Genomic DNA, 12,965 nt, shown 5'->3' with positions numbered 1-12,965 from the left:
GACCCCAACCCTTCCAGCTCCCTGTCACCCCATCAGTACTGGGGAGCCCTGGGGAAGGGAAGGTAGGCCTCTTCTCACCTGCATCCGCATAGCACTTGGGTCTGTTGTGGTGAGCAGTGTTTTCTTTCTCCCTCCTTTACTTCCACCTGACACCTCCTGACTTCACCTCAGAAGCCAAGGCCAGCAGTTGAAGTTGCTTGTGCTGAGCGTCAGGGCTAACAGATCAGACGGACTGTGTGTGCATGTGTGTAGTGTGTGCTCCAGATCTTGTTAAAAGATTAATTTAATTCAATCTAATAGTTCCCTGAGCCAAGGGGTAATTGACTTTGATGGATCCCAGGGCTGCCCAAAATACCCAGTAATGTGATAACGCCTGGGCAAAACAGGATTAGCCTTGGATAGACCTGGGGGAGCGGCGTTGACTTCATCATGTTATCATCTCATGTGGGGAGATTGCACCCATCCATTATGACTTTTCCAGGAAGCAGATTTGAGAGTGCTGTGTTATCTAGGGTGACCCTGGGTGGCCATGGAGAGGATACCTGTGTGGGCTGGGTGGGGGGTGCATGTGGGCCCCAGCCATGCACCCAGCCATCCCAACTGGACGGCCAGGCCACACAGCTTGTCCTGACCTTGCTAACTTGGTTCAGAATATAAAGATTTTCACGAAGGAGAAAACTAAAGCCCAAGCTTGGCTCCTGGGGTCTTTCTGCAAATGCAGTAGCTGGTGTGGGTCCTGGGCCCTCAGGCCTCAGGCTCCACAGCCCCCAAGCACCTGACTCATGGGGCCCTTCTGCTCCTAGGGGGGCGTGTGAAGACCTGGAAGCGGCGCTGGTTCATCCTGACGGATAACTGCCTCTACTACTTTGAATACACAACGGTAAGTGGGGAGCCCACTCTTCCTCCTTCCAGCAGTCACCAGAGCCCCCCCTTGGTGAGGGGCCCTCGCCTATGGTCTGCTGAGGCTGCTGTGCACCTTTCTCTTGTAGGACAAAGAGCCTAGGGGAATCATCCCACTGGAAAACCTCAGCATCAGGGAGGTGGAGGACCCGCGGAAGCCTGTAAGTGGCTTTCTCCTGCCAGTTTCTTTCTACCCACGGGGTGGCGCTCCCCAGGCAAGGAGCCTGATGGCAGACAGCCTGGTCTGCCCTCCCCCCCCACCGTGACCTCCTCCCCCTTCTCTCCACCAGAACTGCTTTGAGCTTTACAATCCCAGTCACAAAGGGCAGGTCATCAAGGCCTGCAAAACAGAAGCAGATGGCCGAGTTGTGGAGGGGAACCACGTGGTGTACCGGATCTCTGCCCCAAGCCCAGAGGAGAAGGAGGAATGGATGAAATCCATCAAGTGAGTTAAGGTCTAGCAGAGTGAGCGCTTGCCTTGGGGACTCACGGGACAAATGTTCTCTGTCTGTAGGAGCTCAGGGGCTGCTGGAGAAGCTACCCTATCTCCATCTCCTCTCCAGTCTTGGAGGCCCTGGGCTGGTGGGAAGTGGAGGTCTAGGGGTTGTCCTAGGCCCTGACTTGCTCACTTTGTTTTTTTTCCCCAGAGCAAGCATCAGTAGGGATCCTTTCTATGACATGTTGGCCACAAGGAAAAGAAGAATTGCCAATAAGAAATAGAACTTACCTGGCTCCGCAGGTCACCAGAAAGATCCACATCCCACAGCAGAGCTGCAGGGCAGGGAGGTGGGATCCCGCTCGGCACTCACAGCTCCCCCAGAACTGCAGCCCCAACACACACGCCAAAGCCTTGTGCTGTGACTTGGACTGTGGTCAGCTGCCACCTTCGGGGCACCCATGATGGGAGAGGTCCAAAGCATCAGGCCCCCCGGCTGGGCTGTGGGAATCTTCATCGCACACACAGGACTCACGCAGCAGGAACTGCGTTTGCACCAGTCATGCCACGCTTGTGCATTGGGGCAGAGTTGACCACTCTAGAAGCCGCTGCTTTATATCAAAACAGGAAAGGAAAAGCTACCACTTTTTTTATTCAGAATTTTTCTCAGATATATAGGATTATAGCTTTTATATGCCTTTTTATATTCTGAAATTATAACGAAAGATACTTACTTTCTAACAGTAGTATTTTTAGAATGGCAGCTATAAATTTAACTCCTGGACACAAGTATATACCGTGCACTGAAAAAAAGTCTATATATGCAGCACTCAGAGGGCGGGCTGTGGGGCACTTGCCCTAGGTAGGAGCTGCTGTAGGGCCTGGCTGAGGACAGGCAGGTGCTCTGGGGAAGGTGGTGCCTGGTATCCTTGAGGACGGGTACACTGGGGGCTCCGTGTGTGATCAGCTCTGCAACCTCCCCTCAACTCAGCTTTGGCCCCACAGATGCTTTCTAACATATTTATCCTGTAACTGCTGAATCCTAGACAATGAAGCCCTTTCCCTGAACACAAATCATCCACGCATCGAACCACATAAAACTGCTAATATTTGACTGTTTTTACCCCTAGGAACAGCAGTTTCATGTTGTTCAACTTTAATACATTGGTCTGATAGGCTTTTGACCACATTCATCAATATTTAAAACTTTTGGCAAATGCTTATTTTGACATTATAATCTGATTTTTTTAATGTAATGGATATATAAGTACCTACAAATAATCTTATTCTTCCTTACTATCATGTTCTCAGAGATTTGATCTCCCCTGTGAGAAGAGCAAGCTATGACTGAAGGTGTGTGGCCTGTAGGGTTTTCTGTGAACAGTACACCAGGGTGGGACTTGTAAAGCTCCACAACTGGGGATTGTCACGTGGCCATCCCTGTACAATAGTAGGTGCTCAGGACATCTGTGGAAAGGATGTCAGCCCCCCACACACACCAGGATGAAGGGGGCCACGGATGTAGCTCAGGCTAGTATTTGCCTAGCATGTGCAGGGCCTTGGGTTCTATCCTTGCTGACACAAAGATGAGGGTGCGGATGAGGCGGAGATGAGATGGGGGCTGGATTAGAGAGCCCTCTCCCCTTGTAAAATGGTTTCTTTGTATCTTCATGGCACCAGTGCAGAGCATGTAGGACCTTCTTCAGCTCTATGGGCTGTTCAGCTGGTGGGTGACCTTTTCCCCCCGGAACTGCTCTCTCTACCCCATCTGCACCTGGAATTTGCACCCTTTGGAGGTCATTTGTACTCCTGTGCAAAATCCAAGTCCAAAACCTCAGACCATATGCACTTATTTTGTTCTAAATAACAGAAGTAATTATTCTTATGAACTGCCTTGAGGCGGAGACAGCACAGCCTGAGCCCTTTGCCTCTGTGTGGCTGACATTGATGTAGCTTTACGTCATACAAGCAAAGGGGTCCAAGGCTGAAACTCTCCATCCTGCATCAGACTGATTTGTTTTGGTTTATATACCCGAGCTTCTAGGCTTTGTTACTTTACTGATACCTCAAATCTGAAGCTTTAGTGTTTGGGCAAGTCTCCCTTGAAATGCCTGACTGGTGTATATGCAACTTGGCCTCCAGTCTTCCATGTGCAAGTGCTGCCTGGACCCCTGGCCAAGCACTGATGCTGCAGCTCTGCCAGGCCATCACTGGGCTGGCCCCAACCAGCCCAACTGCTGTGGCGCTGGCCAGGTCAGTTTGCCACATGTGGACGAGCCACTTCCTCTCTCCTGTCTAACCCAGGTACAGCCCTGGGAACATGGAGCTTTCTGGTTTGGGGTGTTAAGCGAGCATGAAGTCACCTGATGGTAAATCTTGTGAGCAAGCTTTGCCTGATGGCTGTCACCCAGGATCAATACCAGAAGGCCTTTGTACTTAGAATCTAAGTAATTTCCCTCAAAGAGTATTACGTGAACTTGCCTAATCTGAGGTTTTGTTGTGACAGTATTAACCCAAAGGCAGTGGATGAGTTGTTAGGCCAGGTCCAAAAAATCCTCCAGTCTAGTGACAAATACACACCTGGCCTCCACCAGGACACCCTAGAAGAGGGGGACAGCAGTTTCAGCCTCAGTCATGCTCATCCTCCTCTCCATCAATGTCTACACTCAGTGCTTGGATTAGCCCCGATTCTGGCCAAAGACAAAGTTTCCTCCAGAGACAAAGGAGTAGGCAGAGGAGAGGAACCCTGGGCTGGAGACTGCAACTTCCACAGCCCCTCTAGCCCGGCTCCCTGGGTCCTGGCCATCACTTGAGGTTTAACTGGACTGACTCTGGACCCAGACATGCACCTATGTCCTCGGGGTCCAGAACACTTTTGAGCAGTTCATGTGGTACCAAACAGTCATAAGAGGAGCTGTTTGTAGATGAAACAGCATCGAATGCTTCATGTAAAGAAATGCCTATTTTCAGAGTTACAAATGCATTTATCTACACAGATGTGCTTTGCTGAGAAGTTAGGTCTATTATAGACCAGAAACCACAAGTTGTGATTTCTCATTTTCTTATTTTTTTCTTAGAAGACATTTCTATTTACAATAAATGTAGTCAGTATGTAAATAATGTACATATATATTGATTTCTGGAGTGTTTTGTTATTCAATGTATATATTTCCCACAACTTGCATGAAGAAATATTCTATTGATATTGATATCAAAATATCTACTGATATTTTGTTGCAGAGTGAAGTTAGTAAAAATTGGAGGGTATATGGCTGTCAAAACTCTTGTAGATATTGTGTTCACTAAATAAAAATCAAATGTATTATTAAGACAAGATTGTCTAAGACTTGGTTCTTCAAATTAGAAATATGTTGGGTCCAGCAAACCACTGCCTGATTTTCCCTGACCAATTCCTGGGGTCTGTACCTCTGGTTCCAGGCCTGACAGCCTGGCTGGAGGCACCTACTAACAGACCATGTGGCATTGTGGGTCTACAGTGACTGCAGAAGAAGTCAGTGAGACATGCTGCAAGCAAATGGGGAAAACAGGAGAAAAAACAAGACACAAAATGTTTAATTTGCTGCCATTTATATACTATATAAATTTTACATGCTGTATTATTTACAGTGGGGCAAGTGCTTTTTCAATCTTTAAAAAAACAAAGATCAAACTTTAGACATCTCTGAACAACACAAACTGTATAAACCATACAGATTATTCAGATACAAACTGTATTAAATACAGTTTTCCCCACTCCATCTCCTGATGCAGGACCAGTGAATTATAAGTGTATCACAGTTTGATAGCATATCCATATTAAAAATAAAATCACAGTATGATTTTTGTCTGTAACTAGAAACTTTAAGGGACCAAGCTGACAACTCAGACTCCAATACCATATAGTCAAGACAAGGACGCTGTATAAAAAAGTGTTATGTAATAAAAACATACTGTAGGCTGTACAAATAATGTTTAGATTATACATTCATAATGTAAATACTCATCATAACTGGTAAATTGATTGGAATAGTTCCACAAAGTTCAAAAACAGAACTTGTCTATAAAATACATTTTCAAATCTTGAATACAACTAAAATATGAAGCAAATTAGTTTCTAGTATCAGACATTACAGAAAACAGACTGCCCTCGAAAAGTTTAGTTGAGAGCTTGTGAATCTTTAAATAAGTCTTTAAATTAAATATACACACTGTCAGTTTGTACTTTTAATAATTCCATGGTTTCCCGGTTGGTCTTGCACCAGATGTCTAACTTGGAGGAACATTACATGAAATACAAGTAATCAACCTGAGTCTGTAATTAAGCAGCATTTGAGATGTTCTATTCCAGGGCATTATTTTCACTGTGATATATATATACACGGTATCTTACAGTGGTCAGCAGTTGTAGAAAGTGTTCATCCATTTGGAATAAGGGCAATTAAGAAAAGGTAAAAACAAAAAACAAAACAAAACAAACAAAAAAAAAAACCAAAACAAAACAAAAAAAAGTAAGTTCTCCATGGTAAAATCTGTACATATTTACTAAAGAAGCACCACGCAGATTTGAACAAAGTTATTTTCTATGTTTATAATTTAAGCTGGGTTGGGGATGGCTTCTGTTGAACACGTTGAATCTGAAAGACAAGAGGCGCAGGCATTAGTTTGGAACGGAGGCCAAGATGGGCCCTCCTTTTCAGAAAACCCTGTTAGCGGCTCCCCAGGGTTTTGGGGAAGCTCTTCTTCCTTAAAATGGTCACTCTGCCTTCCCATCACAGTAAAGGAACCCAGAAATGCCAGGCAGTTTGAGAGGCGTGGGCTGGTGGCAAGGCCAGGCAGGCGCCATCTGCTGGGCCCAGCTGGGCCTGCCTGGAGCCCAGACTGCTGGCTAGACTGCCCCAATCCTCAGCTCCCACTTTCACTTGGGAGGAGTTTTAGTTTCCTTAGACCTAGCTCTTTCCCTTGAGGAGACACTGGTAAGGCTTGTTAATTAACTGCAGATAATTCTCCTGTAGATATAATCACTTTAAAACTCATTTAAAATCCTCCTTACTGATTTGACATGATAGACACATTTGGACAAAATTTCAAGGGCCACATGGTTAACTGTTACCTTTCCCTCAGCAAGTGCAGAGTACAGTACCATGAATAAAAGCCAAGCATTACATGACATGGCCACAGCTCTGACACCCTGCTAGGAGAGCAGGACTTCTATACCTCTGCCCTGGGTGTGTGCAGGGATGGTGGTGTAGGTATAGGGATCCTGGGGCCTGGCTTTCAGGACAGACATGTGGCAGGTCTGGGTTGGGGAAATCCAGACAAATGGCAGTCTGTTCCTTCTGAGTTTCGCTGGCATTTTTTAAGATGAGGGAAAGGGAGTGACTTCAGTGACAAGCATCCTCCTGGTCAGTCCTGGGAAAGCCAATAAGGAAAAGGGATCTAAACACATCTCCAGGTCTAAGAAGTGTCTGCTGCCCAGGCTGGCCTGGCTAGAGGGAGCTGACACCCCCACAGCTGGACCACCCAGGGCACTGCCCCAGCCCGGGTGCTGCAACAGCACCATAAGGCCCTTATGTTTTCTTCAGAATTAAAACTTGATCTGTGTCCTCTCAGTGCTCTACAATGACAAAATGTAGAGATAGGAAAAGGGCTTACCATAACTAGTGAATTTTTTGTTTTGAGGCCAAGTTTTCAATCACCTGGAAGGCAAAGGTTAGGAAATGGATTTTAATAATGATTGTACAAAATTTTTAGTGCCTGTGCTCTGAGTGCAAATTGGGGGATTTGAAACTAGAATCAATTTTCTGTAGTTTAATATCAGTCACCTGAAATCAATTCTACAAAGAGGAAGAGCAAACAGAGGCTGGCACATGGCTATTTCTCCAAGTGTCCTACTAAAAATAAGTTCACATGGTGACAGGACCCAGCAGAAGCATGCCCCCAGAGCCACATCCCTGAAGGAACAGGCCCTCCTCGGCCCCATCAAATTGCTGAGCATTTTCCTATTAGGACGGATCTCAGGCCACAGAAGTTAACTGAGAGTTGAATGGAGCCCAAGGACAGAAGCTTGGAAGAGAGGCAGGTAGTCAAAGGCCAGGGCAGAGGAACATGTAGAAGGGAGGGGGAGAGAGCAGAAGGGGTGTTAGTCCTCAGCCAGTGCAAGAGGGCCTGGCCACCTAGGCCAGACAGGCAGCCCATCACCTGGGCCCTCAGTCTGTGCTCATAGTAGACACATGGCTACAAACTAGTCATCAGTGCCACTGGACTGGAGATACAAACACAGAGCCACCACTCAGACACACAGCCTGAATGCACTACTTGGAATGGATGAGTGGAATCTGCCACCTAATGCCACAGCAACACTGAGGTTAGCACTCAACCTACCTTCCCTTGAGCCTAAGCCATCTCTGGGAGCCAGGCTAGAAGATTTTGGCAACAATTCTGGGATCCTGCCTAATACATAGATTATAAATATACCTCACTGTTTACTCCTTAAATACTACTCATCTCCTCACTTAATCCTTAAGTACCACACAGAGGTCAGAAAAGGACCAATCCTCACCAATCCCCTTCCCCAAATTGTTGAAATATTAATGTGAAACCAATTTTAAAATGTACATAATTAACATCTTTAAAGAGGGCTGGGGTTGTCGCTCAACGGTAGGGCACTTGCCTCGCACATGCGAGACCCTAGGTTCGATCCTCAGCACCACATAAAAATAAATGAATAAAATAAAGGTACTGAGTCCAACTACAACTAAACAATAAATATTAAAAAAAAAAATACATAGAGCTGGATGCAGTGGCACATGCCTATAATTCCAGTGACTGGCTGATGTAGGAGGACCACAAGTTCAAGACCACAAGTTCAAAACCTACTGTTTAGTGAGACCCTCAGCAAACTAGGAGACCTTGTCTCAAAACAAAACAAAAAAAAGTTCTAGAGATGTATCTCGGTGGTAAAGCACCTCTAGGTTCAATCTCCAGTACAAAAAAAAAAAAAAAAAAACACTGCCAGGTGCAGTGGCACATGCCTGTAGTCCCAGCCACTCAGGAGGCTGAGACAGGAAGATTCCAAGTTTAGCCTGCCTCACCACCTCCGAAAGACTCTCTTCAATGCTCCCAGCTCCTGGTTCTCTTTTCACTCCTACTTGCTGGGGACCATTTGTTTTTCAACCAGTAATTGAACAGTAACTTAAGGACCACTGTAGGGAAGGGTTTCTGCCTCCTGCCCAGATCTCCCCCACAGATCACATTAGACAATCAAAAAGCCAAGATGATGTGTCAAAGTCTCTATGACAGCAGCATGGTCTTTATGCAAGAAAGTGAACCCTGGTGGTCCAGCACAGGGTTGGCAAACCTTCTAAAGGGCCAGAGAATGATGAAAATTTTTAGCTCGCAGGCCACAAGGTCTCTACTGCCACTACTCACTTCTGCTGAGCAGCACCAATGCAGTCAACCTGGTCACGCCCCAAGCAGAGTTGACATTAAAATTTGAATTTCACATAGTATTCATGTGAAACACATTATTACTCTTTGGAATTTTAAAAAATGTTAAAACCATTCTAAACTCGCAGGTTATGCAAAGGCACTGGCATGAGGGCTGAATTTTGCCAACCTCTGCTCCAGCCCCATTGACTCTAACCAAGCTCAGTGCTCCTCTTCATGGGCAAAAACCACCCGAAAAAAGTCAGAAAGGGAGAGGAGCTGACCCAAGTACAATCAGAGAATGCAAAGAGCTACTAAATTGCAAAGGAGGGGCTGGGGTTGTGGTTCAGTGTTAGAGTACTTGCCTAGCACCTGGGAGGCACTAGGTTCAATCCTCAGCACCACATAAAAATAAATAAAATAAAGGAACTGTATCTATATACAACTAAAAAAATAATAAGTTGCAAGAGAAGACAGTGTCTGCAAAGAAGGCTCCAAGACACACAGCAACCTGGAGTGATCTGGAAATGGTAGGAGCCAGAGGCCCACAGTGCAGGTGCCTGGGAGGTGGCGCACCAGTTGAGGCTGACAGGTATGTCTGTGACAACACAAGTCATCAAGTTATGACTTGGTTACACTTGGCTACTTTAAGGATTCAGGGAGTAAAGCATATATGGCAAAAGTATCTCTAGCCATAATCTCCAAGGCTCTGACTACGCAGGCTCTGCAAGGTCCAATTCCACGTAACTCCTGCCTTCCACAGATGCTACAGGGTCAGGCAGAGCATCCAAACCACACAACAGAAGCAGCCCCACACTGTGTCTGCAAGCTGAGACTGCACGAGACGGAGGATGACTACTCATGTAACCCCTTCTGCCACTTGAGGTCCTCTCTCCATTTTTCCAATCACCTTTTCCAAACAAATTTATTTAGAGTTTCTATCTTCTTAATTCCAAGCTATCTTCTCTTACCCTGGCCATACTCAGACAGATGGCACCTGTCAGCCCTGCTTTCCATCCTTAAATGCTTTGTTTTTTCCTGGAAAGGTCCGATGCCTTCCAGAGGCAGGCCATCGGTGAGTAGAAAACTGCCCTCTGTTCTCCGGAAATGGTTGACAGTCTCATAGCTCATGGCCTTCATCAAGTGTAGTCCTGAATCTTTCACAAAGTCCTCTGACTTCCTTGAATGTCTCTTCTTTTTCTTCTTCTTCTTTTTGTGTCTGTGGAGGTCGGCATCAGAGTACGCTACTGAAAGATCGGAATCTTGCTGATGCCTGCAGAAGAAGCAGCCAGAATTCAACAACCAAAACACAGAAGCACCTCACACAGGACTTGGCCCTGGGCTTTCATGCCACCCAGGACTTCAGTGTGCAGACACAGGTAAAATCCTTACCTAGTTACAAATGTGTTGTCCATTTGCACTGTAATGCTTTTTAATCCCATGGTCAAAATTAGCCAACCTGGACCCCACCTCTGGCCACCTCCACCCACCTCCAGCAGCACTCAGGAGCTGGGGCTGTGGCCAGACCACCATGGGGGTACCTGGCTAACTTCTCCTAAAACCGATGACTGAAGGAAAATAGCATTTTGTCATGTGTCTCAGGCACAGAGAAGGGAAGAAGCTTGTGACTTCCTTTCCCCTCATATACCTGCTGCCTGTTTACATATGGCTTTTGGCAACTAAAGTACAAAGTAACCCTACTGGTCACACGTGCTCATCACAGCATGTATCAGTCATTTTAAAGACAATTGCCAACCTGCTTTTTAAAAATATAAACACATTAAGGATTTGAACTGAGAAACAGAGACAGAAAAATAGACAAAGGCAGGCCGAGGAAATAAATGATATACATCTAAGACCACCACTCTAGGTAGGCAGGCAAATATCAAAGGAACTGTGGCCTCCTGTTTTCTGCCTATCTTGTTGTTCCTAAATTTCAAGAAAATGTAACAGATATGAAAATATAACTACATCAAATAAAAACCAACCTTGAAGACAGAGATTCCCGCCTTACATTTACACTTACTCTTAGGAGGGTTATAAAGCATTAACTGAGAAGGCAACAACATTTAAGAAATGAGGCTGTTGGCCATTACGATACAAATGCAACTCAAAAGCAGCAATTTTAGAAATGTGTAGAAATAGCGAAATCTCAAACTCCACAGAGATGAAGAATACAAATCAAACCAGTGTAACTGACACAGCCCTTTGCTGGTTACTGTGAGAAGTGCCGGAGGCCTGGAGCTCACCAGGAGCTCCGTGGGCGCAGCGCCTCTGCTTTGCTCCAAGTGCGCCACCATCCTCACCTGCAGTCGCGCTCTCGATGTTTGTCTTTGGATTTCTTTTTCTTCTTTGATTTCTTGTGCTTCTTCACCTTAGGCTCTTCTAAAGGGTCCTTCTGTAAGCTTCTGTGGGCTTTCTTTTCTAAGTGACTGTCATTATTTTCTATGATCTCGTACCTCCGTTTCCGCGACTTTATAGTTTCATGTTCATGAAACCGATCCGAGAGGCTGAAACTGCTGTCTTCAGCTCCCAGTGCAGTTTTCTCCTGGGGGTACCTCGCAGGGTGCAGAGGAAGGGCAGGGGCTGCCCCCACTCGCACACTGTGCAAGTGGTGCCGCTCCTTGCCCCTGGCAGGAGGCTCCCAGCCCTTCCTGCCCCTGTAGCAGTCCTTGTGCAGCCGTCCTCGGTCATGCTCCCGGCCGCTGCTGTGTAGAGGCCTCCACTCCCTCGTCTCCCTGGCTGCGTAGGGGACGTACCTGTCATGGTAATACCTGCACTTGTCCCACCTCATCTTCTCAGGGTAGTACTTCTCCCGGCCCCAGGCGTGCTCACTCTCTGAGTGGTGGTGTCTGGCCCAGTCCTGGTCTGACCCACCTCTGTTGCGAGAGTGGTGATAGCTGTACCTGCCCAGGGAGCGGCGCTCGCTGGGGCTGACCCGCTCGCTGTGGCACAGGGGGTGCTGACTCCCGTTACAGTGCTCCACTTGGTGGCGCTCCTGCTTGGCCCGCTCTCTAACAAAGCGCCGCTTTTTGTGATAATGGTCCTCTGTCTTGCTCCTACTTTCCCTTGCGTGTTCTCCACTGGAGGAACGATCTCTACGGTTACGATAATGTCCTCGATCAACTTTTCTGAGGCTACCGATTTTTTCCTTAACCGGAGAATGATCCTGAACTTTCTGTCCAACCTTGTTTTCATCACATCTCTCGCCACTGCTATGCTCGGCACCCCCATCTGAGTGGGCTCCTGTGATCCTGCTGTCTGGCTGGGGAGAGGTCAATGCATCTGCAGACACGCCTGTGCTTCTGGAAGGATCTTCTATATCCCTGCATCTGTCTCTACTGAGGTAAACTAGGAGTTTATGCTCACATTCATCTTCTGAACGTACTGAGGGAGTTGGGCTCAACTTCTCCACTATTTCCACTGGTGCAGAGTCCCGTGGACTCTCAATTAACATTCCTTTTACCTCTTGGGATGGTTTGCTCTGGTCATTTGTAAGATTCTCAGTGTCACACAGGTTAGAAAGTTGATCATCTCCCATGGGATTCTTGTTGGTGTGACAAACATTGTTAATAATGGGCAAGGACTCATCAGGTTTTGCTGAAATGTTTTCAGAGACTTCTTCTTTGGTAGATTTGGTGTTGGGGTCGGAGGGTGGCAAAGCCTTCTTTAACTTGCTGCTCAGACTTGTGACTGTCTCCACTTTTTCGTGAGAACCAGCAGTGGTACTGCCAACTTCCGGCTCTGCAGCAGGCTCCTCAGCTGGACTTATCTCTGTTCCAGTTAAACTGCAGCCCCACCAAAACAGAGAAACAAACCAGGAGTTAGCCTGACTTCTGTACAGGTTTTTGTCACTGGCTATGTTTGCTAAATATTTTATAACTTTAAGTATATCTGCCTGAAACCTAGTAACAGGCTTATTTATTATCTCTAAAAATCAGAACTTTCTTTTTCCCTTTATTGAATAAAATTTGTATCTAGCCTATCTCCTATCCTATTTTTCAGCAACAAAGATTCTGCAGTTCTAGAATCTTCCTATATTCATATATTTCTAATTCTTCTTAAGGAGTAAATCTAGGGCTGGGGTTGTGGCTCAGCAGTAGAGTGCTCGTCTAGCATGTGCGAGGCCCTGGGTACAATCCTCAGCACCACATTAAAAAAAATAATAATAATAATAAATATATAAATAAAATAAAGGTATTGT

The 12,965-nt window shown here is 46.2% G+C and overlaps 2 protein-coding genes across 6 annotated transcripts in view; one reads left to right on the top strand and one right to left on the bottom strand.

Moving 5' to 3' along the window:
- Positions 1 to 4,670, top strand: part of Cyth3 (cytohesin 3) — an 89,383-nt gene extending 84,713 nt beyond the window's left edge. For all 3 annotated transcript variants that reach the window (XM_076839926.1, XM_076839928.1, XM_076839927.1), the window contains exons 10-13: positions 804 to 880; positions 990 to 1,061; positions 1,191 to 1,345; positions 1,548 to 4,670. In XM_076839926.1, coding sequence (XP_076696041.1) covers positions 804 to 880; positions 990 to 1,061; positions 1,191 to 1,345; positions 1,548 to 1,620 — 377 coding nt within the window. In that variant the 3' untranslated portion in view covers positions 1,621 to 4,670. The remainder of the gene's footprint in view (positions 1 to 803; positions 881 to 989; positions 1,062 to 1,190; positions 1,346 to 1,547) is intronic.
- Positions 4,671 to 4,923: 253 nt separating this feature from the next.
- Usp42 (ubiquitin specific peptidase 42) overlaps positions 4,924 to 12,965 on the bottom strand; it is a 48,289-nt gene continuing 40,247 nt past the window's right edge. For 2 of the 3 annotated variants that reach the window (XM_076840224.1, XM_076840225.1), the window contains 2 exons: positions 11,068 to 12,549; positions 9,519 to 10,034 (listed from right to left, as the gene is read on the bottom strand). In XM_076840224.1, coding sequence (XP_076696339.1) covers positions 9,719 to 10,034; positions 11,068 to 12,549 — 1,798 coding nt within the window. In that variant the 3' untranslated portion in view covers positions 9,519 to 9,718. Of the gene's footprint in view, positions 5,971 to 6,988; positions 7,033 to 9,518; positions 10,035 to 11,067; positions 12,550 to 12,965 lie in introns of those variants that run through there. The other variant, XM_076840226.1, reaches the window with a different exon arrangement.

The sequence above is a fragment of the Callospermophilus lateralis genome, chromosome 19, assembly GCF_048772815.1.
Source record: "Callospermophilus lateralis isolate mCalLat2 chromosome 19, mCalLat2.hap1, whole genome shotgun sequence".
Lineage (NCBI taxonomy): Eukaryota > Metazoa > Chordata > Mammalia > Rodentia > Sciuridae > Callospermophilus > Callospermophilus lateralis.
The sequence above is the reverse complement of the archived record's forward strand: the minus strand, read 5'-3'. Positions and strand labels throughout refer to the sequence as shown.